At 43.4% G+C, this 27,219-nt stretch overlaps 2 protein-coding genes across 2 annotated transcripts in view; both read left to right on the plus strand.

Moving 5' to 3' along the window:
- Positions 1 to 823: 823 nt before the first annotated feature.
- LOC143981720 (cell surface glycoprotein CD200 receptor 1-B-like) lies at positions 824 to 22,307 on the plus strand. The gene is made up of 4 exons (XM_077479763.1): positions 824 to 936; positions 2,327 to 2,626; positions 14,900 to 15,145; positions 22,047 to 22,307. Exons 1-4 carry the CDS (start codon positions 885 to 887, stop codon positions 22,151 to 22,153), a joined length of 705 nt encoding a protein of 234 aa, XP_077335889.1. The 5' UTR covers positions 824 to 884; the 3' UTR covers positions 22,154 to 22,307.
- Positions 22,308 to 23,894: 1,587 nt separating this feature from the next.
- Positions 23,895 to 27,219, plus strand: part of LOC143984094 (cell surface glycoprotein CD200 receptor 1-B-like) — a 45,828-nt gene continuing 42,503 nt past the window's right edge. The window contains exon 1 of the mRNA XM_077484411.1: positions 23,895 to 24,054. Coding sequence (XP_077340537.1) covers positions 23,895 to 24,054 — 160 coding nt within the window. The remainder of the gene's footprint in view (positions 24,055 to 27,219) is intronic.

A 27,219-nucleotide genomic window follows, 5' to 3' on the forward strand; every position in this document is an offset into this window, starting at 1 on the left:
TGGACAATGAGGAATGCCTCCACTTCTTTGCCCCAAACCCTCATCCAATTTCTAATCAAATCAGTGACTCCACCTAGTCTGGCCAAACCATAGCATTGTCTTTTTTTCACATAGAAAAACCTGCATACCAATGTCTAGTCAGCCCCAACCCCCCACCATGTTTCCATGTTGAACACCCATCCTTCATGAAACTGAAACTTTTTTCCACAAGCCACCCTACTTCCCCCAAGCTAGGTTTGTCCACACCTTGGATTGTGATTAGCAAGTTGATCATCTTGGAAGACACATCTCTGAAAATGACTTCCGATGTAACCCAAAACCAATTAATTGAAGTAATTCAGAATCACATGCAATTATGGGACAAATCCCATGTGGCAGAAATAGTTAAAAAAAAAACATGCTTTGAGAGCTTGGGGAGGGTCTACATCTTTATAAAAGCTTATAAATGCAAATGCGGCTAAACGCAGCATGCAAACGCGGCTAAACGGGCGTTTTAGCTTTTTTTGAGCAGAGTTTTCACCGGCGTCTCGTGTGCATGAAGCCTTAATAGCATTCAATCGTACAAGAAAATAGCCTTGCAACAGTTGATTTTTTCCCCCCCATCTACACACAACAAATCTACAAGTGGTTTTGAAGGATAAACAGCCCTGCAGTATTTTTTGTATAGTTTACACCCCTTAGTGTAACACAAAAATATTTTCTCAGATTCAATTTGTAGAGTTTTCTTGATGGGTTTGCTAGTGACCACTGTTTGGCCACAATATGTAAGTTCCAAGATCGCCATTAGACATACAGGATGTGTGATTCTGTTAATAGCTGTGAGTATCGGTGACATTGTCATAGCACATTTCTCATTTTCAGTGTCATCATCTCACCTGCAGACAATGTATCTTCTGGCTGTCCTGCTGCTTCTATACCGGGATGTATCCTCCGCAGGTGAGAGCTTTATATTGGGGGTGAGGAGAGGAGGGTGGGGGCAGGGAGGTTACTGCTATAAAAAACAGAGTATGTATTTAAAGTGTATGTAAAACCAAAAGTTTTATTTTTATCTGGACAGAGTAAAAAAAAGTGTTTCCCTTCACTTCCTGTCCCAGAGACATAACAGGAAGTAAGAGGAAATATCATATAAATGATTCCAGCTGTATTAATCAATACCACGTCCCCTAATTGCATAGGAAAAAATTGTTAAATAGAAACCTTGGGACTTTTAGGGTGTTGAATTCTTCTGCCACAGTAATACACCAACGTAATATTATTTTGTTTAAGAAAATGCTTTATTACAAATCCATTAAAAAGTTTTGGGGTAACAATTCCCCTAAAAACATGAATTCAGCAAACCATATTCATAAGTGAAAACCCATGACAGCCAGGCACCTCCCCTCCTCCATAGCATATGTCAGACTAAGCAATGAGCAAGTGTGTGTTATATCACACTTAGGGGGAGGTGATTTTGTAGTCTTATGCCGCGTACAGACGATAGGAAATTCGGCCAGCAAACAACAGATTTTGGTTGGAAAATGCAATGGTGTGTATACTCCATTGGACTTTTACTGGGCGAATTTCCACCAGCAAAAGATTGAGAGCAGGTTCTCAATTTTTCAGACGGAAAAAGTTCCAATCGTAAATTTCCCATCGTCTGTAGCAATTCCGATGCGCAAAATTCCTACGCATGCTTATAAACAGTTTGAAGCATGCTCGGAAGCATTGAACTTCATTTTCGCGGCTCGTTCTAGTGTTGTACGTCACTGCGTTGTTGACGGTGGAAAGTTCAGCAAACTTTTGTGTGAGTGTGTGTATGCAAGACAAGCTTGAGCGGAATTCCGTTGGAAAAACCATCCAAGATTTTTCTGACGGAAAATCCGCTTGTGTGTACGGGGCATAAGATAAGAACTGAGAGGGCTTATTTGACTGCTTGAGTGTACAATACACAGGGTGCCTCCATGTTTCTGGCAGGATCAACCGGTTATTTTTTTTTGGGGGGGGTTGCATTTGAAATATAAGTAGTCCTGGAACTGGAACGCAAGGAAAGTCAGAAGTGACCATATATGTTTTTGTTAGGAGTCAGTAACTGAAAATATAGAAAAGGGTGAGCATGACAGCCAGGTAATTAGCATTTCCAGACTGAGACTGACAATCCACATTTTAATGTCAGATAAGGTTCCAGCACTGTCTGCTAAAAAGACTCTGTATATGTACTGTATATAAATATTAGACCAAAATCGACCTGCCTAATTGTAAAGAGTCCTGGTGATAATACATAATGCATGACTTTGAAGGTCAATTAACAGCGTGCTAACAAATAAACTTTTGATTCTTCTGATTCCAGATGTTGTGGTGGGGAGAAAAGGCAATTCTACAGTTCTACAATGTGGAGAGGATCCTGGAGATAATATAACGGGAGTTCTATGGAAGATCCATCACATTAATAATTCTTCGTGTTTATTCTCATATGCTAACCTTGCCAAAAGAGGACCCCAGATAAACAGCAGCTGCAATACAAGAATGACACTTACCAATATAACACTGACCATCCAGAACACCCAGATATCTGATGGAGGAAATTATACCTGTGAGGTGTCACATCCTGAAGGGACCTTCATCACTACAACTATTTTACAAGTATTAGGTGAGTAATATCTGATTTCACCACAGTGAGAAGGTCAGTTCAGATTTAGCACTATGCTTTCTACCATATTGTGTATATATATATATATATATATATATATATATATATATATCACAAATAGGGTTGCCACCTGTCCAGGATTCACCCGGACAGTTCGGGTTTGGAATCATGCGTACGGGTTTCAGACCGCCTGAAACCCGGACACATTATATAGACTGGACTATGGCTTCCCAGCAGGGTTGCTGGCTGCAGTTGTCTAAGCTGAGAGTGTCTGTTGCACTCTTTCACACTGCTCAAAGCCAACACTAACACCCCCCCCAACACACACAGACAGGAGAGGAGAGAGGGCTCAATCTGCACCTCTTCCTCCCCCCCCCCCCCACCCCTCTGTGTCTGCACACACTTCAAACCCTGGCGCTGTTCTTCAGAAAAGGAAAGTTGGGGCCACAAATTTGAATTCAGCAGCCTCAGATACCATCCATCCCTGTCTGTGACTGGAGTCTCCTCTTTCTCTCTCCTGCCTCTAAGTACACTAAGGCAAATCAGGGTTCTCAGAGCACCCCTTACACCAGAGTTCCCCTTTACACCAGAGGCAACAGTGTTCCCCCTTACATCAGAGTCTTCTCCATGTCAGGAGTTCTCAGTGTTCCCCCTTAAATCAGGGTTCCCAGAGCATCCCTTATGTTACACCAGAGGCCACAGTGTTCCCCCTTACATCAGAGTCTTCTCCCATTAGAGTTTTTAGTATTCCCCCTTAAATCAGGGTTCCCAGAGCATCTCTTATGTTAGAAGCCAGAGTTCTCCCTCAGGCTTGATTCACACCGATGCATTTTTAGTGTTTTTTGCATTTTGCAGATTTGCTCTACAGAACGTGTTCCATAGGAAACCATGTTAAATAGGCTGTAGTGCAAATCTGCAAAATGCAAAAAGCACTTAAAATGCATAGGTGTGAATCAAGCCTGACATTAAAGTCTGCAGAGTCCCCCTCTTACAGTGAAAGGGAACTCTGCGAGTTCAGATATAAAAGGGGAACTCTGTGGACTCTGATGTAAAGGGGGACTCTTGTTATTAACTTCATATGATTTAAAATGTTATTTAATAGCAAAATATATGTATAGTTTATACTATAAAAAAAAAAAAATTGGCGTGAGCTGTTAAAGTGTTCGGGTTTGACTTAAAGAAAAGCAGGCAACCCTAATCACAAATCAGAAATATAATCATCCTAATAAAGTATGGTTATAGTGCAAAACATTTTCTGAATGGACGAGGTGCAGGGCCAGTGCAAGGATTTTTGTTTACTTAGGTGAAGGTGCATTTTGGTGCTCTTCCCACTATCCTCCTGCCACCTCCTTAATGCAACCCCCAACCCCCATATGGCATACATTTTATTTGCATGTCAGAATCGCTTCTTATGTCAGAGCCCCCCCTTGCATCAAAGTCCCCACCCATTACTCTATACATCAAGGTGCCCAGATTCCCTCCTTACATCAATGTCCCCAGAGTCTCCTCTCACCTCAGAGTCTCCAGTTTTCCTCCTTTACACATTAGAATCCACAGAGTTCCCCTAAAATCGATGTCCCAAGCATTCCCTTTGTACATTAGTGCCCTCCCCCTACACCAGAGTGCACAAATTTATTCCCCAAATCAAAGTCCCCAGAAGTCCCTCCTTACAAAAGAGTTCCCCTGCATTCTTTCCTTACAATCAAGGTTCCCAGAGCCCCCCCCCCCCAAGCCCTTGTACACGCGGTCGGACATTCTGACAACAAAATCCGTCAGATTTTTTCCCAGGGATTTTGTCCGAAACTGGTGTTGCATACACACGGTCGGACAAAGTTGTTGGAAAATCCGATTGTTCGGAACGTGATAACGTTCGTTCGTTCGTTACAACGGGATTACGTTCAGGCTAGTAGCCAATAGCTTGGGTCTCGTAATTTGATCTGAGCATGCGTGGCACTTTGTCCAATCGGAATTCTCTACAAATGATCGGACAAAGTCCAATCGGATCATGTTGACGGAAAATTTTATGTCCAGCTCTCAAACTTTGTTGGTCGGACATTCCCACGGAAACAGTCCGATGGAGCCCACACACGGTCGGATTATCCGACAACACTGTCCGATCGGACATTTTCCGTCGGAATGTCCGACCGCGTGTACAGGGGCTTACAGTGCCTTGAAAAAGAATTCATACCCCTTTAAATTTCCCACATTTTGTCATGTTACAACCAAAAACTTAAATGTATTTTATTGGGATTTTATGTGATAGACCAACACAAAGTGGCACATAATTGTGAAGTGGAAGGAAAATGATAAATGGTTTTCAATTTTTTTTACAAATAAATATGTGAAAAGTGTGGGGTGTATTTGTATAGCGCTCCCCGGAGTCAATACTTTGTAGAACCTCCTTTCTCTGCAATTACAGCTGCAAGTCTTTTTGGGGATGTCTCTACCGGCTTTGCACATCTAGAGAGGGACATTTTTGCCCATTCTTTTTGCAAAATAATTTAAGCTCTGTCAGATTGGATGGAGAGCGTCTGTGAACAGCAATTTTCAAGTTTTTCTACAGATTCTCAATTGGATTTAGGTCTGGACTTTGACTGGGTCATTCTAACACATGAATATGCTTTGATCTAAACCATTCCATTGTAGCTCTGGCTGTATGTTTTGGGTCGTTGTCCTGCTGGAAGGTGAACCTCCACCCCAGTCTGATGTCTTTTGCAGACTCTAACAGGTTTTCTTCTAAGCTTGTCCTGTATTTGGCTCCATCCATCTTCCCATCAACTCTGACCAGCTTCCCTGTCCCTGCTGAAGAAAAACATCCCCAGAACATGATGCTGCCACCACCATGTTTCACGGTGAGGATGGTGTGTTCAGGATGATGTGCAGTGTTAGTTTTTCGCCACACCTAGGGTTTTGCTTTTAGGCCAAAATTAAATGTTGGTCTCATCTGACCAGAACATATTCTTCCACATGTTTGCTGTTGTCCTCCACATGGCTTCTCGCAAACTGCAACAATGGCTTTCTTCTTACCACTCTCCATGAAGGCCAGATTTGTGGAGAGCACGACTAATAGTTGTCCTGTGGACAGATTCTCCCACCTGAGCTGTGGATCTCTGCAGCTCCTCCAGAGTTACCATGGACCTCTTGGCTCTTCTCTGATGAATGGTCTCCTTGCCTGGCCTGTCAGTTTAGGTGGACGGCCATGTCTTGATAGGTTTGCAGATGTGCCATACTATTTCCATTCCACAAGCATTTTGAAAACCAGTTTACATTTTCCTACCACTTCACAATTTTGTGCCACTTTGTGTTGGTCTATTACAGAAAAAAAAACAATAAAATACATTTACATTTTTGGTTGTAACATGACAAAATGTGGAAAATGCAAGGGGTATGAATAATTTTTCAAGGCACTTTACATCAAAGTCCCCAACATTCCCACTTTACAATCAAGGTTCCCAGAGCCCCCTTTACATCAGAGTCCACAGAGTTCCCCTTCACATTATAGTCTGCACAGTTCCAGTCATACATTAGAGTCTGCAGAGTTCTCTCTTAGGGCTCATTCAGAGGAGTCAGCCATACATCCACCTTGTAATAATTAAAACATGGCCACCTAAATGAGTTCAGGATTATATTTTTGCAATGTGCACCTCATCCCAAATTGGATAAATCTAAATGAATGAGACCTCTGGTCTCCAAACAGAGGTGTCAAAAGGATGTGAGCTGGGGGGACTATTACGGTGCATGTAAATTAAATAATATATCACATGAGAAAAAACAAACACATTTTGCATAAAAACGTAGTACAGTTTATTGAATAAAACCATTACAAAATTCAACATATCCAGAGTTCGTGGAGCAGGTGAGGTATTTCAACTAGTTTCGCTTTTCAGCTTCCTCAGGAACTACCTACATCTAAAAATACATCAATTATTCTTAAATCTATAAAAAATATCTACAGAAGTAATAAAATCACAAACCATTAAGATAAATATTAAGGAGACAGTTTGCAAAGTAAAGAGAGAACAGACTCTTACCTAGACAACCCCGCCCCAAGACAGGACAGAACCCTGCAGGGGGAAGTCTCCCCTGGCGACTGGGAGAGATATAATACCCGAATGCCGACCAATATCTATATAGAAAATATATATTGATATTCAGTTAGATGTTTAGAAAAAAGAAAAAAGGGGGGACACCTCCGGTGATAAGGAGTGCTAATCCGGTGATCAGGTATATATGACCAGTAATGGTCAAAAATTGTGATTAAATGGTGATGGAGGTAAGTGACCAGTAAAAGCCAATATAGCGTGTGCAGAAAAATTGGGAGAACTTGAACCAAACAAACGAAGGTGATAAGTAAGACAATCAGTCAAAATTATATATATCTCTATATCTCTCCCAGTCGCTGGGGGAGACTTCCCCCTGCAGGGTTCTGTCCTGTCTTGGGGCGGGGTTGTCTAGGTAAGAGTCTGTTCTCTCTTTACTTTGCAAACTGTCTCCTTAATATTTATCTTAATGGTTTGTGATTTTATTACTTCTGTAGATATTTTTTATAGATTTATGAATAATTGATGTATTTTTAGATGTAGGTAGTTCCTGAGGAAGCTGAAAAGCGAAACTAGTTGAAATACCTCACCTGCTCCACGAACTCTAGATATGTTGAATTTTGTAATGGTTTTATTCAAAAAACTGTACTACATTTTTATGCAAAATGTGTTTGTTTTTTCTCATGTGATATATTATTTAATTTACATGCACCGTAATAGTCCCCCCAGCTCACATCCTTTTGACACCTCTGTTTGGAGACCAGAGGTCTCATTCATTTAGATTAATACATCCACCTTGGAGCTGCGTGCAGGCAGCCTACAAAAATGGATGCAGACACAGTGTCCGCACAGACAAAATTGCATGTGGGCAGGAGCAGATGCACAGATCTGAAAGCAGCTGCTGCGTCTGCATCCACTTCTATGGGCTGCCTGCACACAGCTCCAAGATGGATGGACACACAGCAGACAGCAGCTCTGCATGGAGGACAGAAATCAGTGCCTGAATTTCCCCTTTCATCAGAATGTGCAGAGTTCCCCTTTACACTGTAAGGGGGAACTATGATGAAAGAGGGCCCTGAGCCCTTCAATCTGCCAAAAACAAACTGGTGGGGCGGACAGACACCCTCTGTCTGGGCAGATCAGGGAAGATGCCAGTCGGGTGTAACCGGACAGGCGGTCTGTTTATATACAACTACCCATAGAGCAGAGTGGGCTGTGTCTCTGTCTGCTCTGCATAAGGGGACACGGACCTGTTATCCTGTAGCTTGAAGTGTCTTCTTTCCAAAATGGGGTAATTTGGGGGGGTTTGTGCTATTGTGTTATTTCATGGCCTCCGAATCTATGATAGGTAGTGAGGAAGGGAAATCACAATTTTACGCCCTTAGAAAGCCTGAAGGCGCTTGGGTTTTGGGGTCCTGTACACGGCTAGACTCCCACAAAGTCTCACACATATGTTATGCCTGTACTCAGGAGAAGCAGCAGAATGTATTTTGGGGTGTAATTTCACAAATGCCAATGCATGTTTGAGCAATATATCATTTAGTGACAACTTTGTGTAATTTTTTGTTGTTTTTGTAATTTTTCAATCACTTGTGACAAAAAATTACATATTCAATTGGCTCAATGTGCCTCTCAGCAATTTCCTTGGGGTGTATACTTTCCAAAATGGGGTCATTTGAGGGGAGAGGGGAGGCTGTACTGCCCAGCCATTTTAGCACCTCAAGAAATGGGATAGGCAGTCATAAACTAAAAGCTGTGTAAATTCCAGAAAATGTTCCCTAGTAGTAGACGTTATAACTTTTGCGCAGACCAATAAATATATGCTTATTTAATTTTTTTTTTTTTTACCAAAGACATGTGGCTGAATATGTTTTGGCCTAAATGTATGACTAAAATTTAGGTTATTGGATTTTTTTATAAAACAAAAAGCAGAAAATATAAAACATTTTCAAAATGTTCGGTCTTTTTCCATATCGCAAAAAATAAAAATTGCAGAGGCAATCAAATACCATCAAAAGAAAGCTCTATTTGTGGGAAAACAAAGTACACAAATTTTGTGTGGGTACAGCATTTTATGACCACACAATTACCAGTTAAAGTGGAGGTCCACCTGGAAAAAATGACATAGAAATGCAACAAAAAAATGTAACCTGTGTGGGACCTGTGTGTGCCACAAAAGACAGCCGCCCATTCAGAAATCGCTGGGAGACTCGCACATGCGCAGTAGGAAATGTGCAGCGAAGCCGCAAGGCTCCACTTCCTGTTTCCCTTAGTGAGGATGGCACACGATACGAGGGACGGATCGGCTGACATTGCAGGTGCCCTGGACAGGTAAGTGTCCTTATTAAAAGTCAACAGCTACAGTGTTTGTAGCTGCTGACTTTTAAAAAAAAAATAGGGGCTGGAACACCACTTTAAAACAGCGCAGTGCCAAATGGTAAAAAGTGCTCTGGTCATTAAGCAGCCAACTCTTACGGGACTGAAGTGGTTAATGATTCCACTATATTTTTCTCCCTTTTCTGAACTCTGAGGATGATAGGGGCATGGAAGGCCTGATCAATTGCCAATTCCTTTCATATAATTTGCATGATCTGTCCAGTAAAACGTGTTCCTCTGTCATTCTCTATGGTTTCAGTTACTCCAAAGCGGCATATTACTTCCAAAAGGAGCTTCTTTGCTGTTGTCTTGGCATTTGCTTTAGCCACCGGTCAGGCTTCTATTCAGCTTGAAAACATGTCTACACACAACAAAACATATTGATATTGTCCTGATTTGGGCAATTGGATGCAATCAATCTGAAGTCTTTGGAAAGGGAGTAGTGGCTTGGCCAAATGTCTTACCCTGGTCGGTTTTCCTGGGTTGTTTTTAGCACAGATTATGCACCCCTCAACAAAGTCTTGATATGCATTTCTGGAGTATTGAATAAACCATCCAGCCTTGCTTATGTTTCTCTCCATTGCCTTAGGGCCTACATGGCTTGGGCCATGGGCTAGTTGCATGATCATCTTCTCTGTTTGAGGTGGGACACATATTCCATTTTCCTTGCACAAGATTCCATCTTGGTCCTTCTTTGCTCTGTCCCTTTTCATGATTTCATTCCAATCATCAAATGAATATTCTTGCAATTTCTTAATCACTTCCTTTGCCTTCTGTATTTTTTCTCTTCCTTTTCTTCAATCTGTTACTGACTTCTTATTCCTTTGCAAAATCAGTGATTAGGGTCATGATTGCTTCCATTGAGGTTTCAGCAGTCTTCCTGGCATTAGGATCAGCCAACTGGTTTCTTTTTTCTTCCATGGGTTGTCCTCCAGTATGTTCCTTGACTTTCAAGATGGCTACTTCCTTTGGGAGGGTGACTGCTTCAAAAAGTTCTTATACATATTTCCAGTTTTGAATTGGTTCTCCTGCAGCAGTTGTGAACCGTCTGTTCTTCCTTATGGGTCCATAATCATGGACTACTTTGAGAGCTTTCTTGCTATCAGTGTAGATGTTGGCTGTTTGATCCTTTGTGGTATCACAGGACCTTGTGAGTGCTACCACTTTGGCAACCTGCGCTGAATGTGATAAAGGGAGTAGCTGGGTCTCAATCACTTCCTCCAATGTTGTCACCGCATATGCCATTCTTGGAACTCCTTTCTACAGATGTGAATACTCTGTCAAGAGGAGTGTCCTTTACTGGGGAGATTTACTGCATTTCTTCTTCCATGAGTTTAAAGCAGATGTGGTCACCCTCCTCTTCGAGGTTTTCTTTTCTCTCTATATATATATAAAACACTCAACATTATCAGACCCCTATAATTCTACTCTAGTCTCATGTCGAAAGAGAAGAGGTTAATCACTATAAAAAATTTTGGTACGACAAAATTCAACTTCAGAAGTAATGTCATGTGTTGAATAGTTTTGTATGTATTCTTTAGGTTCTGAGCATGCGTAGTCTTGCACTTACCATTTTTTTCATACCAAAACTGTACTAATGAAACGAAAATCAAACGTTGAGTTCACATCTGAAATTTTTTTTATAGTCTACTCATCCAGCTTTTGTCTGACGAAAAAGCAAAATCAGCTGCCTAAAGCACAGAAATCGCCAGACAGCACATGGTATGAATCTTTCCATCTGATTTTTGTATCGTGTGTACAGTCATTAAGACCCCATACACACAATACAACGTTTGTTGTCTGATTTCCTTTAGATTTACAAAAACCATGTAGTCCAAGGGCCTGCCTGATTGCATACAAATTGAAACTCTTAAAGTTTGACCTAATATTATATGGTTTGGGTAAATCTAAAGACAAAAATCTGCAGAAAATCTAATAGTGTGTATGGGGTCTTAAGCCTCGTACACACGGTACGATTGTTGGCCAACCGAGGCATCTGATTTTTTGTCAAAAGGGCATATGCCAGGACCTTGTCTTGCATACTAACGGTGCATACTAACTGTGCAAGAAACACGAACGTAATGACGTACTACGAGGAATTTCAGCTCTTGAGCGCCACCCTTTGTGCCCCTTCTGCTAATTTGGTGTTTGGTGAGCAATGATTCCAAGCATGCGTGTTTGTACTTTTGACTTTTGTGTGACGGATTTGTGTACTGACCATATGAAAATCTGAAATCAAACCATTGTCCGCCGAAAATTAGCCCGCCATCCAACATTTGTTGGCCAAAAATTGGACAGCAATTGTCAAAAGGAGTGCACGGATGGTAAGATTTTAGGACAACAGTCTGTCAACAGACTGTTGACTGACTTTTACGGTTACCAGGTTAGAGCTACAGTGGTAGTCTAGTGCTAGAATTATTTCTCTTGCTCTGATGATCGCGGCGATACCTCACATGTGTGATTTGAACACCGTTTACAATTGTGGATGCGACTTCCGTATGCGTTTTCTTTGCTGTGTGAGCCTGTGGTGACGGGGACACTTTCAAATTTTTTTTTCTTATTTTTTTTTTAGATTATTAAATTGTGTTTTTTAATAGAAAAAACATTTTGATCACTATTATATGTAAACATCCCTTGTGACAGTAATAGGTGGTGACAGGTACTCTTTATGGAGGGATAGGAGGTCTAAAAGACCTCCAATCCCTCCTTTGCTCTTCAAAGTATTCAGATCACCGAAAATGGTGTATCTGAATACTGTAGATTTTTTAAAATCTGGCGCCATTGGCAGCCGAGTAAACAGGAAGTGACGTTGTGACGTCACTTCCGTGTTTACATCCAGGAGACTGGAACAAAACCATTTCCGGCTTCATTCCAGTCTTTCACTAGACGCCGGATTCAGCGGATGTTCGATTGGGCCTTCCGGTGGAACGGGAAGAGCAGTGGAAGGCGGCGAGAGGGGGGGGATGTCCCCTCCAGCTCCTCCGGTATAACAGTCGAGCGGGCTTTTAGCTGCATCAGTTGTTATACCTGGAAAGCCGATCGCCTGCTCTAAACAACGGTACTGGGATAACCCCCGAAAGCCGAGTGCGCACATCTGTGTACGCTCGGTGGGAATGGGTTAAAGCTGCAGGCACATATAAAAGCCCCACTGTAGGCCTTATTCACAATGTCCCAGGAGCTGACTGCCACCCACCTTCCACAGGTAGTTCCACGGTGAGGGGCATAAAAAAGTTCCTTCTCCAGACCGGGACATTAGGACAGTGCCCTCCAGCAATGATTAATCTTCCCCAGGCCCTCAGCTCAGCACTGTTATGGATGATATGTTTCTTTAAATGCAACTCTATGGTGCATCTCTGTTGTACTTCTACCTGTGTGGTGTTTCCTGTTCCTGCTGGGTCATTCAGTAAACATGTCTTCTGTACAGTAATGGCTTGTGCTGTCTCTTTGCATATATCACATCAAACAAGCACCTGCTGAGGCCCAAACTGCAAATCTTGTCTTAGTAGAGCTGCCTCCCAGGGGAACTGGAAAAACACTCAGGACTCTCAAAATATTGATCACCCCCTCAGCCCCCTGGACGCCCCCTTCCAGTGATTGGCTGAAACATGATAAATATTCATAACTGGACATTTGACTCTCTCTGCCCTACTGCATAGAACTGTGGTAGGGATCCAGGACCCTCCCCCAGCCGCCAGTGTGTAAGTCTGTGCCACAAGAGAACACTCACAACACTTAATGCTAGCAGCATAATGCGACGTGGCCATCTCTTTCTCAAACAGGAAGAAGTCCAAGATGATTGCGAGTCCTAAGCTTCGTCTGGAACCTTTCCCTGCTGCTAAAGCCCCTGACAGATGGATGACCTGTCCCTACACTACTCACACACGACATGTGTGTCAAACCTGAGAGCCAGGGCCTTAAATAGGCTCTGCCTGACCAAAGATGGCTGCTAGGGTCACATGGAGTGGCAGCCTCCAATCGGATAGCTTCCCCAGTGACCCTGGAAACCATAGAGGAATCATGTTCCCCCAGACTTCCACTCTCACTACTATGCCACTCCGATTGAGCACCACCTGCAGTGGAGAAAATAGACTTCACCCGCCTACAAGCCCTTTGGCAGTTAGAAAGGCCACTTTCTGTCTTTTTCCTGTAGCCAGTCCTTGTTTGCACTAGTGTCCGCCAAGGTCTTCCAATATTGTAATTTTTCTTACAGTATTCTGTGAGCTTTAATTTTAATTATGTGTATATTTTACTTCCCCTGTACCTCTGGTGCATGAAACCCGAGACTAGCAGAGCTACAGACAGGAGAATTTACATTAGCTGTTCCTCTCTTCCTTATTATTTCTTTTATTTCAGGTCTGACACTCCAACATTAGGGGAATGACTTGAATCACCTTGGGTGCAGGAGTGGTAAACAATTAAATTGGAAGTCCAGACAATTTTTATTTTTTTTAATGGGCAAAGATTAGAACATTTTGAGTTATTACTGAAACCAAAGAAGTCACAACGTTGGCTTGGGCTCACACAGTACAATGCTGCAGAGAATGGCTCTGACGTCATAATGTCACCTCGGTTCTCTGCAGTATTTAGGATTGCCCTTGTGGGAAAAGAGGACCATGTTGTCATGTGACTGTCCAAAGGACACCAGGAAAAGGTATGTATGCTGAAAATGTAAAAAACATAATGGCAGAGGGTGGTTGGATCCGGGGTGGGGAGAAATGTTGCTACTCCTAGAGTTGGGTTTTAGGAGAAATATTGTATAGGTGTACTTCCCTCTTTATTTACCTTTCATTTCCTTTTAGTGTGGTAGTATTTAGGCTTTGGTACTGTTTATAGTCTTACCTTGTATACAGATATGATTAATATTAAGTCCATGACCACCCTATCAACACCAATACTAGCCCACTAATACTTATTTCTAACTTCTGTAACTCCAAATGCATCCAAAACCAGCATTTACCAGCTTCTGTATAAACTTACAGTATTCAATGAAAGTAGGTTTCCTGCTTTGTTTACATCAGTGGTCTCCAAACTGTGTGGTCCTTTGCTTGCTTTTATCTGACACTTGGGGCATTATTTCATTCACTGATACCAACAATGGTATCCCCCCCCCACTGAGACCAGTGAAGGTGCCCAATTCCTCCCCTTGGCACCAACGATGAGGTACAATTCCTCCCAATGACACCAAAAATTGGGCCCAATGACACTAATGATGGGGTATGATTCCTCCCACTGACACCAGCAATGGGGCACAATTCCTCACAATGACACCAACTATGGTGCAGAATTCCTTCCAATGATGCCAAAAATTGGGCCCAATGACACCAATGATGGGGCACAATTGCTCACAATGACACCAAAGTTGGGGCACAATTTCTCCCACTGACACCAAAGGGGCATTGTTTTTTCCCACTCAAATCGAGACCTTTTCCAGCCGCTCTAAAGTCTGCTGGACAGTAAACTGGTCCCCTGTTTAGAAAGTTTGGAGACCCCTGGTCTACAGAAATCCTTAAAAAAAAGAATTCCTGGTATGGATAATTTTACATAGCTGCATTGGTCCAGAAATTGGAACCCAGACGCTAGCGGAGATCATTGAAATAGCGATGTCTACTACACTACGATTTTCAGCTTCTCTAGGGATTGCACAGATATTGAAATACCTTCTTACATTGGTCCAATCGGGACAAGCGTAACTGTGTAAAACATATCCATACCTGACATATTCTTTATTATATTAAAACTAATTTCCTACTCCTAATATGCATTTCAAAGAAAGTTTTATCTGTACATCTCACAAACCATTGACAACAATTATTTAGTAATATATGGTTTAGTAATGCGTTCTTCTTTATTTCTCCAGCTCAGCCCTCTGTGTCTCTGGATAGAAACAGTAATGGATCTCTGGAGTGTAGAGCCATTGGTGGATTCCCGGCTGCAGAGATCTCCTGGATCCCACATTCAGGTTATATAAACACATTAGAAATTAAAGATTTGGATGATACTTGGACAGTGATCAGTACATACAAGTCTATTGGAGACAACGTGACATGCCTTGTGTCTCATCCCACATTTGTGAATGGCTGGAGCCAGTCTATTGTATTATCAGGTAAAATTGGTGTATGTATGGAAAGTATGTTAGATTCTCCTAATGGACATATACCTGTACTTTCAGCCTTCTTAGGCCGCGTACACACGCGCGGACTGTTTGCCCAACCTTGTTCGGCAAACAGTTTCGGCAAACAGTCCGCTCAAAATTTGCATGAGCGGACTTGCCCACACACGAGCGGACTGTTTCAGCGAACTGTTTGCCAAACAGTTCGCTCAACTTTTGAAATGAACGGACTCGCCCACGTAAGGAGGAGGCAAATCCGCCCATTTCGAGCGCGTGTACAGGTAGGCGGGGCCCGCGAAGGAGACGTCGCGGGCTCCGCCGCCTGGAATGGGCTTAAAGGGTAACCCCAACGCCGAAAAAAATCGGCGTGGGGGTTCCCCCAAAGTCCACACCAGACCCTTGTCCGAGCACGCTACCCGGCCGGCCAGGAAAGGGGGGCGAGCGAGCGCGCCCCCCCTCCTGAGCCGTACCAGGCCGCATGCCCTCAACATGGGGGGGTGCCTTGGGGAAGGGGGGGCCGCGCGGCCCCCCCACCCCAAAGCACCTTGTCCCCATGTTGATGAGGACAAGGGCCTCTTCCCGACAACCCTGGCCGTTGGTTGTCGGGGTCTGCGGGCGGGGGGCTTATCGGAATCCGGGAGCCCCCTTTAAGAAGGGGGCCCACGGATACCGGCCCCCCACCCTATGTGAATGAGTATGGGGTACAATGTACCCCTACCCATTCACCTGTGAAATAAAGTACAAAAAAAAACACAACACAGGGAAAAAATATTTTATTGCACAGCTCCGGGGGTCTTCCGTCTTCGGGGGTCTTCTCGCCGGACTCCTCCGCTATCTGTGTGTAGCTCTTTTACTAGCGGAGGAGTCCGGCTTTCTTCCTCCCCGCCGCCGGCCTCTTCTCCCGACTTCGGGGGTCTTGTCCCCCTCTTCGGTTCTTCTGCCGGGCCACCGCGCCTTCTTGTAGCTCTTTTGCAGGCGGTGGCCCGGTCTTCTGTCGCCGCTGCCTTCCGTTCTTCTGTCGCCGCCTTCGGTTCTTCTGCCGGGCCACCGCGCCTTCTTGTAGCTCTTTTACAGGCGGTGGCCCGGTCTTCTGTCGCCGCTGTCGTCGCCGCCGCCTTCCGTTCTTGTTCTTCTTCTTGTTCTTCTTCTTCTTCTCCTGGAGATGTTGACTCGACGAGCTCTCCGGCCGGAATGCCAGAGCCGCGCTGTGCGGTCACTTATATAGTGACAATGGGGCGGTGTCACATGGTATATGTCACATGGGTTGGTCACATGGTGACCCCGCCCCCTTACGATGTCATAGTCCCCATGTGACATCAACCCATGTGACCAACCCATGTGACATATACCATGTGACACCGCCCCATTGTCACTATATAAGTGACCGCACAGCGCGGCTCTGGCATTCCGGCCGGAGAGCTCGTCGAGTCAACATCTCCAGGAGAAGAAGAAGAAGAACAAGTAGAAGAACAAGAATGGAAGGCGGCGGCGACGACAGCGGCGACAGAAGACCGGGCCACCGCCTGTAAAAGAGCTACAAGAAGGCGCGGTGGCCCGGCAGAAGAACCGAAGGCGGCGACAGAAGAACGGAAGGCAGCGGCGACAGAAGACCGGGCCACCGCCTGCAAAAGAGCTACAAGAAGGCGCGGTGGCCCGGCAGAAGAACCGAAGAGGGGGACAAGACCCCCGAAGTCGGGAGAAGAGGCCGGCGGCGGGGAGGAAGAAAGCCGGACTCCTCCGCTAGTAAAAGAGCTACACACAGATAGCGGAGGAGTCCGGCGAGAAGACCCCCGAAGACGGAAGACCCCCGGAGCTGTGCAATAAAATATTTTTTCCCTGTGTTGTGTTTTTTTTTGTACTTTATTTCACAGGTGAATGGGTAGGGGTACATTGTACCCCATACTCATTCACATAGGGTGGGGGGCCGGTATCCGGGGGCCCCCTTCTTAAAGGGGGCTCCCGGATTCCGATAAGCTCCCCGCCCGCAGACCCCGACAACCAACGGCCAGGGTTGTCGGGAAGAGGCCCTTGTCCTCATCAACATGGGGACAAGGTGCTTTGGGGTGGGGGGGCCGCGCGGACCCCCCTTCCCCAAGGCACCCCCCCATGTTGAGGGCTCGCGGCCTGGTACGGCTCAGGAGGGGGGGCGCGCTCGCTCGCCCCCTTTCCTGGCCGGCCGGGTAGCGTGCTCGGACAAGGGTCTGGTGTGGACTTTGGGGGAACCCCCACGCCGATTTTTTTCGGCGTTGGGGTTCCCCTTTAAGCCCATTCCAGGCGGCGGAGCCCGCGACGTCTCCCTCGCGGGCCCCGCCTACCTGTACACGCGCTCGAAATGGGCGGACTTTCCGAGCGGGAACAGTTTGCTCATTTCGAAAGTAGCCTACACACGGGCGGACTGTTCGCTCAAACACAGTTTCAGCGGACAGTTTTTCGGAATTTCCGAAAGACTTTGTCCGTCCAACTGTCCGCTGAAACTGTCCGCTGAAAGCCCACACACGGGCGGACTGTCCGCCCAAACACTGTTCAGCGGACAAGGTTGGGCGAACAGTCCGCCCGTGTGTACGCGGCCTTACTCTACAACAGTGATTCTCAACCAGGGTTCCTCCAGAGGTTGCTAGGGGTTCCTTCAGCAATGGGCAATTTCTGCCTCTCAGATAAGTTCCCACTCACACCATTGATCTTTTTAGCTATCTGTAAGGAGGTAATTCTTCCCAATGACCACAAGTGTAAGGACCATTCTTCTCACTGACCATCACACTAATGCATCATGAGTTGTAGATTTCTCATTTTTAGCAGGGGCTCCCCGAGACCAGTGAACTATTTCAAGGGTTCCTCTGTGTTGAAAAGGTTGAGAAAGGCTGCTCTACAAGGTGTACAATCAAAAGCCAAAATGTTGAAGGATCCCACTCTATGGACCTCAAAGTTCTTTCCCATATAGCTCAAGCATGCTGGCAGCTCTGCTTAGAGGCGGCTCTCTAATTAGGCAAAATAGGCGTTTGCCAAAGGCCTCGCACTCACAGGGACCTTGCGGCCACTTAATTTGCTTAATTAAGAGCTGCCTCTATGGCTGGCAGCAAGGTTCTCCACGCCATCAGCACAGTGCCAAGTCTCTGCCAGTCTGCTGTGCAACCCGCTCAATTGCATTAGTGAGAGATCTACATGGTCCGTGGAGAGATAGTGGGCTGCGATCGGGACTGGTTCACTTAGCGACGGAAGCTCACTGACAGCTCCGGATCACAGATAGAGCTGCTCTGCAGAACTAGCACTGCCACTGACAGTTCCCCCCTCCCCTCCCACACGGACAGGAGAGGAGAGCTGCTTATGCTCCTCCTCATCCCCATTGCTGGATCTAGGGGGTGCTGGGGTGGGCTGCGCCTCCCAGCCAACACCTACCGCCGTGGATATTGTGCCTGGGCAGGTTTGATAAATGTCAACTTAAAGAAGCTGTCAGGGCCTAGCATCTCCCCCCCCTCCTTTTAGCCACAGGACAGTAAGGAGAGATATATTGATTTGCTCCACCTCCTCCCACCCCTCTCCTCGGTGTCTGCTCCACCCAAACACCAGTACTGTGCGCAAGAAAGGGGTGATAAAGTGGGAAATTTTGAAGCACTGCGGGCGGCAGATCCATCTGGCTGTATGATTGCTGCTGTCTGATCCTGCAGAGACCAACCTGGGGTGAGGGAGCTCTACACTACCACTGGACTCTCTCCATCTCCCTCCCTTCTCTCCCCCATCTAGAACTTATGGACAACTAAACTCTGACATAAGGGGGCACTCCGCCAGGTTCTGACATAAGGGGGCACTCCGCCAGGTGCTGACATAAGGGGGCACTCCGCCAGGTGCTGACATAAGGGGGCACTCCGCCAGGTGCTGACAAAAGAGGGGATGCCGCAAGGTGCTGATGTAAGGGGGCACTCCGCCAGGTGCTGGTTTAAGGGGGCACTGTGCCGTATTCTGATGCAAGAGGGTACTCCAGCTCTTTCTTTCTTTCTTTGGTGCTATTCTTCACCAGGCAACATTACTCCCCATGCCCATCCCTGACGTCCCCTCTCCAGTCCCCTTGACCCTCATCTATTTGCCTCTCCCCATCCTTTCCTCATGCCAGCACAAATCCTCCTCCATTTGTATCCCTATAAAGAGCAGGCTCCCCCAGTTTCACTCCAGTTCTCCTCTACCAATCCCCCATCTCCTACCCACTCACCCCCCCCCATTCCTTCTCCTCTACCCCATGGTTCCCAGCCCTGTCCCCCACCCACATTTTTTTAGGGACTAAGGAAGAACCCCCGAGACATCTTACTATTGCTGCTGCTTGTGTGGGTGGGATGTGTACTGCACCAATCCCTGCTGACCCGAAGCTCCTATTCATCCCCGTGTGATTGGTGCAGTGCACATCCCACCCACACAAGCAGCATCAGTAATAAGATAATCCACCTCGGGGTTCTTCCTTAACCCCTGCAAAGTGCCAGAAGAGAGGCAGAAACTCTGGAGGGGAAGGTAGAGGGGTAGGTGTCATTCCAGTGTAGATTTAGCCCAATGACAGCGTGATAGAATATTTAAGATCTATGACATCTCTGCAGCTTTGCTTGAGTAGACCAAATCTGTATTATACATTACTGCCCCTAAACTGTACCCTCCTGCCCTCTGTACTGTGCCCACTTACCCTCCCACTGTACCCTCCTGCCCCCTGTATTGTGCCCACTTACCCTCCCACTGTACTGTACCCTCCTTATACAGTTAACTTGTATCAATTGAATTATTTTGCCAAATACAGGATTGAGTGGGGCCTCATGTCTAAGCTTTGCCTAAGGTCTCACAAAGCTTAGAGTTGCCTCTGGCTCTGCTCTCATTTCAGAAGTGCAACAGTGTTACCACCCCATCAATAGAAGTTGCATTAGGTGGACTTCACTGGCGGGCCCAATAGGTATTGAAGGACTTTGTAGGGGGCCTACGAGAAAATTTGTATAAGTATAAATGTCTTTATAATTTTATAAGTGCTGCAGTACATATTTACTTCACTGGACAGCCATAGTTCTACTTTAAATACCCCATAGGTAGGATATTCCCTTACAGCAGGGGTGCCCAACCAGTGGCTTGGGGGCCACACGTGGCCTGTGGAGCCTTCTGATGTTTCCCGTGACCTCCTGCTTTGGGATAGCAAGTTCTCAAGCCCTGATCATGGGTTGCCGACCCACCATCCCAGAGCATCAGTGTTTTAAATGAAGGCAGCGGTAGAGGAAGGAAGCGGCTGCAGATGGAGTAGAGTCGCATTTGACGATGCTTCCTGTATAGCGGCGGCTCCTGTCCCAAGCAGAGGGATACCAAAAGCATTCTGCCTGGGACAGCAACAGCCAGCAATACCTGAATGGAAGACTATTATTAAAGGTACGTTTATTACTAAAAGCAGTGTATATATGGGCATATCTGTTCTGCAGTGGTTACTGGGCTGCTTTCATATTGATCTGCAGGTGCAGCGCATTGCACCTTCGGGTTACCTGCACTGAGTCATAGACATCTGTTATTATCTGCGGGTTTGGTACACTTTCAGAAAATGAAACCACTCCTGCAGGATATAAAAGACATTAATGGCAAAGTGCAGCTAACCTGCAGGAAAGCCACAGGTGCACCGTACTGCACCCGCAGTGCAGGTAAACTGCCGCACATCAGTGTGAAAGCAGCCTTAGGCCCCTTTCACATGATCGGCTCAAAGCACGCGGACCCTCCATTCACCTCTATGTATGGACTTGTGTCCATTTGCACCCACCTACCTCCAATCCGATCCACTAAAAAAAACAAAAAAAAAAACAGAAGGGGATCCCCTTACATCTGGTTGGATCAGATAGGGGGACCCACAGAGTAGAGTGGGCTGTGTCCATGTCCGCTCTGCATATACAGCGCAGACACGGATCAGTCTTCCGTCCGCTCCATTTATTGTGGCCCGCGACCAGTTACCAAGTCGCTTAAGTGGCCCTCGCTCTTCAAGAGGTTGGGCACCCCTGCCTTACAGGTTGGTTAGGAAAAAATATATCTTTGCTAGTAGTAATGCATAGCAGGAAATTCTCCTCTTTGGATTGATGGAGTGGATCCTATTTTTTGTTCTGCTGGCACAAATATCTTATGTGTGTTATCATTAAAGTGTATGTAAAACTTAACACTGAACTTTTCTGATTTTCTCCCTTTCGGTTTATGAAATATACTATTGAAAGTGTTTTAATATCTGTTCAATAAGTAGAAAAAAACGGTCTCTCCACCTGTGCTGCAGTGTTATCAGTTACATTATTCTGATGATTACAGAACCACATCCATCCATAGCTCAGCCTGCTGCCCCAGAACCTTCCATAAGCCCCTCACTGGAGACCTCCAGCCAGGTCCTGCCTCTAGATATCCTAAGACCTCTGAGTAGAACTTTGAAGGCCCCTTTCTGCCTGATTCTTTATTAACCACTTCCTCCTCTTCTCTTGGGGCCTGAGGCTCCCCCTAGGTCTCTCACACCCACCTAATGCCCTCTCTGCTCTAATTTGTGGCCCCTGAGCAAAGTCACCCTGGAGCCCTTTAGTGGACGTTGTTGTTCAGGTACCCCATTAATGCCTTTGCCATTAGCTGCTCTGGGGGCCATACACCATGAAGTCACACTTACCTTATTAGCCATACCTCCAGATGTACAGCCAATGGTGTGTTATGTGCTACATGCATATTATAGTGCCTCTTATTGAAGTCTGTTTATATTGCCTTTATACTTTGAATGTCTGCCTCTTGTTGCTAAGACTTAAAGATGTGTTATTAATGGGGGGGGGGGCATGATTATGTGGGTGAGGGCTTCCTGCAGGGGTCACTGCACCATGCAATGGAAACTGTATGTTTCTTTAGATAACACTATTTTCTTTTCTTTTGTCTTTAGGTAGAACACATTATTTTTGGAGGATTATTGCCCTCATCATCTTCAGTTGTCTTGTCATAGGACTCTTTTTATACTGCAGATACAAGTCCAAGGCAATTCCTATGTAGGAATAGAGACATAATCTAAAGTAGAACTCTGGAGGATATTTGCAATCCAATGGATCAAGTAAATTAAGCACAAATCACCAGAGGCCTTTTTACCACTCCTGATGGTTCAATGATGGACAATGTCTGTGGTCTCCTTCCAGTATCTTTGAAGTCTCTGATGCAGCATTACTGGAACAGCAACCCAGAACAAAAGAACAGCGGCTGCCAGGAACAACAGCTCAGTTCATTGGTTGAGCCAACAGCCTTGGCATAAGGCACACAGCTTAGTCCTTGTTATATTCTTAATATCTAAATTTTAATTGGCTTTATTATACTTTATTTAGAATATGAATTCTCAATAATTGTGTGTATGATAGCTTTGGATTAATATCTCCAGATGGTGACATGCTGAAATTGAAAAAGTAAACATTTAAAACTTGTCAGGATTTTGATGAATATTGTAAATCTTATATATGCTTTTAAAGACATATTCCTGTATGTAACTGATATATTGTTTAGGGTCTTAAGCTATTCCCTTCCCCCCCCCCACACTTCCTGTCATTAGAATGGTCAGCTATGTATGATTGATACCAGATGGTAGATAACTATGGTAACCACTCTTTAGCCCACACCCTTGTGAAGGAGGGTTTATTCTTTTGGCGCAAATTTAGAAGCTTTGGTTTATATAAGCAAAAGCTGGTTGGAAGGCCGGTCTCTTGGATCGACACTCAGCTCTGAATACATCATACATCTCAGCACACAGACTTTCAGCTATTCTTCAGCATACAAAGGGTTATTCCGCCATTTTAGATAGAACAATAGAATACATGTTTTAATGCTCTTTTAAAACAAATGAACTATACTAGAATTTTATCATTGTACTATTTTTGTAAGTATTATTCTCTACTTTAGTGCGTACAATAAAACACACATTTTGATTTACGCTGACTCAGAACTAATTAAGGAAATTCGTCTCACAATCTCAAGCTTATCAACCAAATATATATATAAGACAGATATATATAAAAATATTTACATATTTTTACATTGGCGAGCCAGCCAGTCAATCATAAATCTGAAGTTTTTTTTCAACTTCCTTCTTTTGATCAGAGGGGAAAGAAGTGATGAACAGAAATTAACTTTGCAAAGATTGAAAAGAACCTAGAAGAAAATTATGATATTGATGATTGTGAAAGACCGGAGAATCTCAGATATACAGAAGTCTTGACAGATGGTTGAATTCGAGTCCAGCGGGAAAACTGAAAAGTTTTATATTTGTTGAGTAGAAAAGAAATATGGAATTTCTAGATGTTTTAGCTGATGAAAGTAAATTAGAATTTACAGGTTTATCGAAACAGGTCTCTGATGCTGTTTTATGGAAATCTATGTATAATCAATGCTTGCAAGCAAATACTGACATTGAGAAGGATAGATTCTCATTAGTTAAAACAAAGAAAAATTACGTAATTTAATGAAGTTAGTTAAAAATTTTAATACTATGGTGTTTGATATGCCAGGAAAACAAATGTAAAATGTAACAGAGATTGCAGAAACGCAGGAGAAGATATATATTGAACAATTATTGACTGAAAAAGTTGAATTGGAACATAAAATGAATGCATTATTGCAATCGTTTAAAGAAAAAGAAAGTCAAATAGTTTTTTTGACTCAGGAAAAGATTGAACATGAAAATATCAAAAGTCTACATAAAAAACAATTACTGCAAGCTCAGTCTTCTGCACATGGTCAGTGTTCAACAAAAATGGAGGATCTTGAACATGTGACAAAGTCGGATGTGAGAGTTAATGATGTTGACTTAGGAATTGAAATAATGTCTTCTGATGAGTCAATTGTTAATATTTCCTCAGACAATGAAAGTGTGAAGTCAATTGACTTCAATAATACTGATATTAGACAGAAATGTAAATTTCCATCACCATATGCTGAGAGGAAAGTTTATGCAAAAAGAGCAACTCTTAAGGGCCGGTTCACACAGGGGGCGATGCGAGGTGACACCGACTTGCCTCGCCGCGACCTGCCGCGACCTCAGCGGCATCTTGCAAATGACTTCTGTATAGAAGTCAATGCAAGTCGCCCCGAGGTCGCCCAAAAGTAGTACAGGAACCTTTTTTCTGAGTCGGAGCGACTCGAGTCGCTCCTCTCAGAACAGTTACATTGTACAGAACGGGGGCGACTTGTCAGATCGCGGCGAGGCAAGTCGTGTCGCCTCGCATCGCCCCCAGTGTGAACCGGCTCTTAATGTTTTGTTTGCAAACGAGAGGGTCACATATCCAGGTTTTGTTTGTTGGCTAATAATAATAATAATGATATACAAAAGAGGTTGTATTATCCGAAAACCATGCCAAGGCATCATGAGGTATATTCTATACGCTGGTGTAGTAATTTGAAGTATAGAGGTCATAATAATCAAACTTATTTCCCTTCTATGACCCAAATGCAAAGATTGCAAACTGAAAATAGTCCATTAAGACAGGAAAGGTATCATTATGTAGCATATAACACTGTGAAAAACAATGTTAGTAGTCCTTAAATGAACTGCATGGATGGTAAGAATTTTCTGGTTGATGTTTACTTGCTATGAATAAGGTTATGATTTGAGCTTCAGAGATTTGGTTTTGACGTTTGGAATATTATAGAGGACTTTGATATATTTTTAATACTTTCAAGGATAATCCCCTGGAGTATTGTTTTTTATTAATTTTTCCTTGTTATGATTATTATGTTTTTTATTTTTTGTTTTGTTCAGGCTGAACATTAAAAGGTTTAGTTCACCTGAAAAAAAAAGGGTAAAGAACAGCTTTGTACTCAGTTAGTAACTGAATACATTTTCAGCTTGGTAATCAATTAGCAACTGAATACCTTATGTTTAAGACAACAGAGAGTTAGCTGTAGGCAGTAGAACTACAGAAACAGTCAATTAGCTAAGAAAACAGATTTGTATGTAGAATTAGTAGTTCAACCTGAAATGGTCTCAATTCATGTTGTGAAGAAAGTAGACAAACAGAATTCTTAATTTGTAGAGAAACGTGAAGGGGTGATTTCTTTGCGTTTTTCTTCGGGTGTCACAAAATTATTATTTTGGGTCAGTAGACCATAAGTTTGTGTCATGACTAAAAGGGTTTTTGTGTTTCATATACCACAACACCTACAGGTGGGATTCACTAATGATGATGCTTTAACTATTGTTGGGATGTTGATTAATCATGTTTTTCCAGTTTGGGGTATACCAGCAAACCTCAGTTGTGACAGAGGATCCCATTTTACAGGTAAAATCATGCAGGCAATGTGTAAATTCTTGGGAATAGAACAGAGATTTCATGTAGCATATCATCCACAGTCTGCAGGTATTGTCGAGAGGATGAATCGGATAATTAAATCCAGGATTGCAAAAATGTTGTTGGACAGAGGAAATATTTGGGTTGATGTTGTTCCATTTATTTTAATGGGTGTAAGAAGCACAATTTCTGCTGCTACAAAGTATTCTCCGTTTGAATTAATGACAGAAAGAAAAATGGCGTTTGTGTTACCTCGTGAATTTTTTTGTTGTCACCTCAAAGAGAGACTATAGAGAAGTCAAATTGGTTGCAGATGTGAAAAAAATGGTCCCTCTACACATTTCCAGTTGAGAAAGGAAGTTAATTCATGATATGTTAGCTAAAAATATAATTATTTTATATTACAATATTTCTTGATTAGGAGATTATTAAGAAATAATTTGTATATATACTGATATATAGTATTTGTTTTTAAGGTAAAAAGGATTGTATATGTTTAAAATGTTCTTATACATAGTATTCATAGGCCTACCCTTAGGAATTTAGAATGAGAATGAGCCCATTGTTTTAGAAAGGTGGGGGGGAAATTGCTCATTCTGTGGCACTCTATAGCCCAGATAAACTTTTATCGAAAAAGTTGGGGGGTTGGTGTTTTAGGAGTAGATCTTGTAACATGAGGACACAGTCAATTAATGGAGGGCACACATTCCAGAGAGATTTTCACTCCAGTACACACAAGGCACATTTACAACATGAGTTGTTATTACATGCACACACATATCGTATTTAATCTTCATTGTAAGAATAATCTATTTTTGATATTCTACAATTGATATTGTTTTTGTAACATTTTGTTATTTTGTTATTAAACCAAAATTATCTTTTGTACAAGATAAGCGGTCTATCAAGTTGACCAAGAACGGAAAGGTTTATTTAAAACAAAATTAGATGTTGTTAGCACAAGTCTAAGACAGAAGGAAATGGTGATTAAAGAATTGTCACATGTAAGGTCACATCCAGAGATGGTGAGATGCACGTCACAGGCGGAGCTAAAGTTTCAGGAGTTGGAACATGAAAAAATAATTGGGAAGGTCCATTGACATTTTGGATGTTCAAGGGGTACAAATACCTTCTCAGTTCAGTGAAAAATGTATGTACAAATAAAAATGTGGGTATAACATGTTGTATATGCCGAGATAATGATGCTGCATTCCTTTTTCAGGAATGAATTATAAAAATCTAATCTGGAGGAATCATGGATCCCAAAAAGATGAAAAGATGTCAGCAAAAGAAAAGTTTTAAAGAGAGAAAATGTATCATCATCACAGGATGCATCTTTTCCCTAGTGACAATTTTATCTGTGGTAAAATATATCACGAACTGTTCCAGTTATGCAGAGGTTAACAGGACTGAAGAATTACACAACAAAGATAATGTATTATTCAGAAATAAGAGAGATGTAGACATTGATATCAATGCAGATGAACTACAAAAAAATAAGAACATTGATATCATTACAAAGGACAAAAATGATAGAGTTATTGATATTAATGCATATGACAAAAATCATAATTTTAGAGCTGTTGATATTAATACAGTAGAAGATTTGTATGTGTAGGCCAGGGATATGATTTCTGTTTGCAATTGTATTTCATTCACAGCAATAATATTGAAATCAAAGTTAAAATAGAATCCAAAACAAATTTTGTTAAAATGCAGGGATCTTATAGACTAAATAACAAAACCGGAACTTTTGAATGTAACATATTGTTGAGGAGTTTCTGGTCTATA

This window comes from Lithobates pipiens, unplaced genomic scaffold, assembly GCF_037356315.1.
Source record: "Lithobates pipiens isolate NorthernLeopardFrog02 unplaced genomic scaffold, aLitPip1_a1.2 Scaffold_16, whole genome shotgun sequence".
NCBI lineage: Eukaryota > Metazoa > Chordata > Amphibia > Anura > Ranidae > Lithobates > Lithobates pipiens.

Excerpts from the sequence above, each read along its gene's own strand:
- LOC143981720 (XM_077479763.1), top strand. The coding sequence starts at position 885 with ATGTATCTTCTGGCTGTCCTGCTGCTTCTATACCGGGATGTATCCTCC. Across the intron at positions 937-2,326 it reads CCGGGATGTATCCTCCGCAG|ATGTTGTGGTGGGGAGAAAA; the intron begins GTGAGAGCTTTA and ends TTCTGATTCCAG. Across the intron at positions 2,627-14,899 it reads AACTATTTTACAAGTATTAG|CTCAGCCCTCTGTGTCTCTG; the intron begins GTGAGTAATATC and ends TTATTTCTCCAG.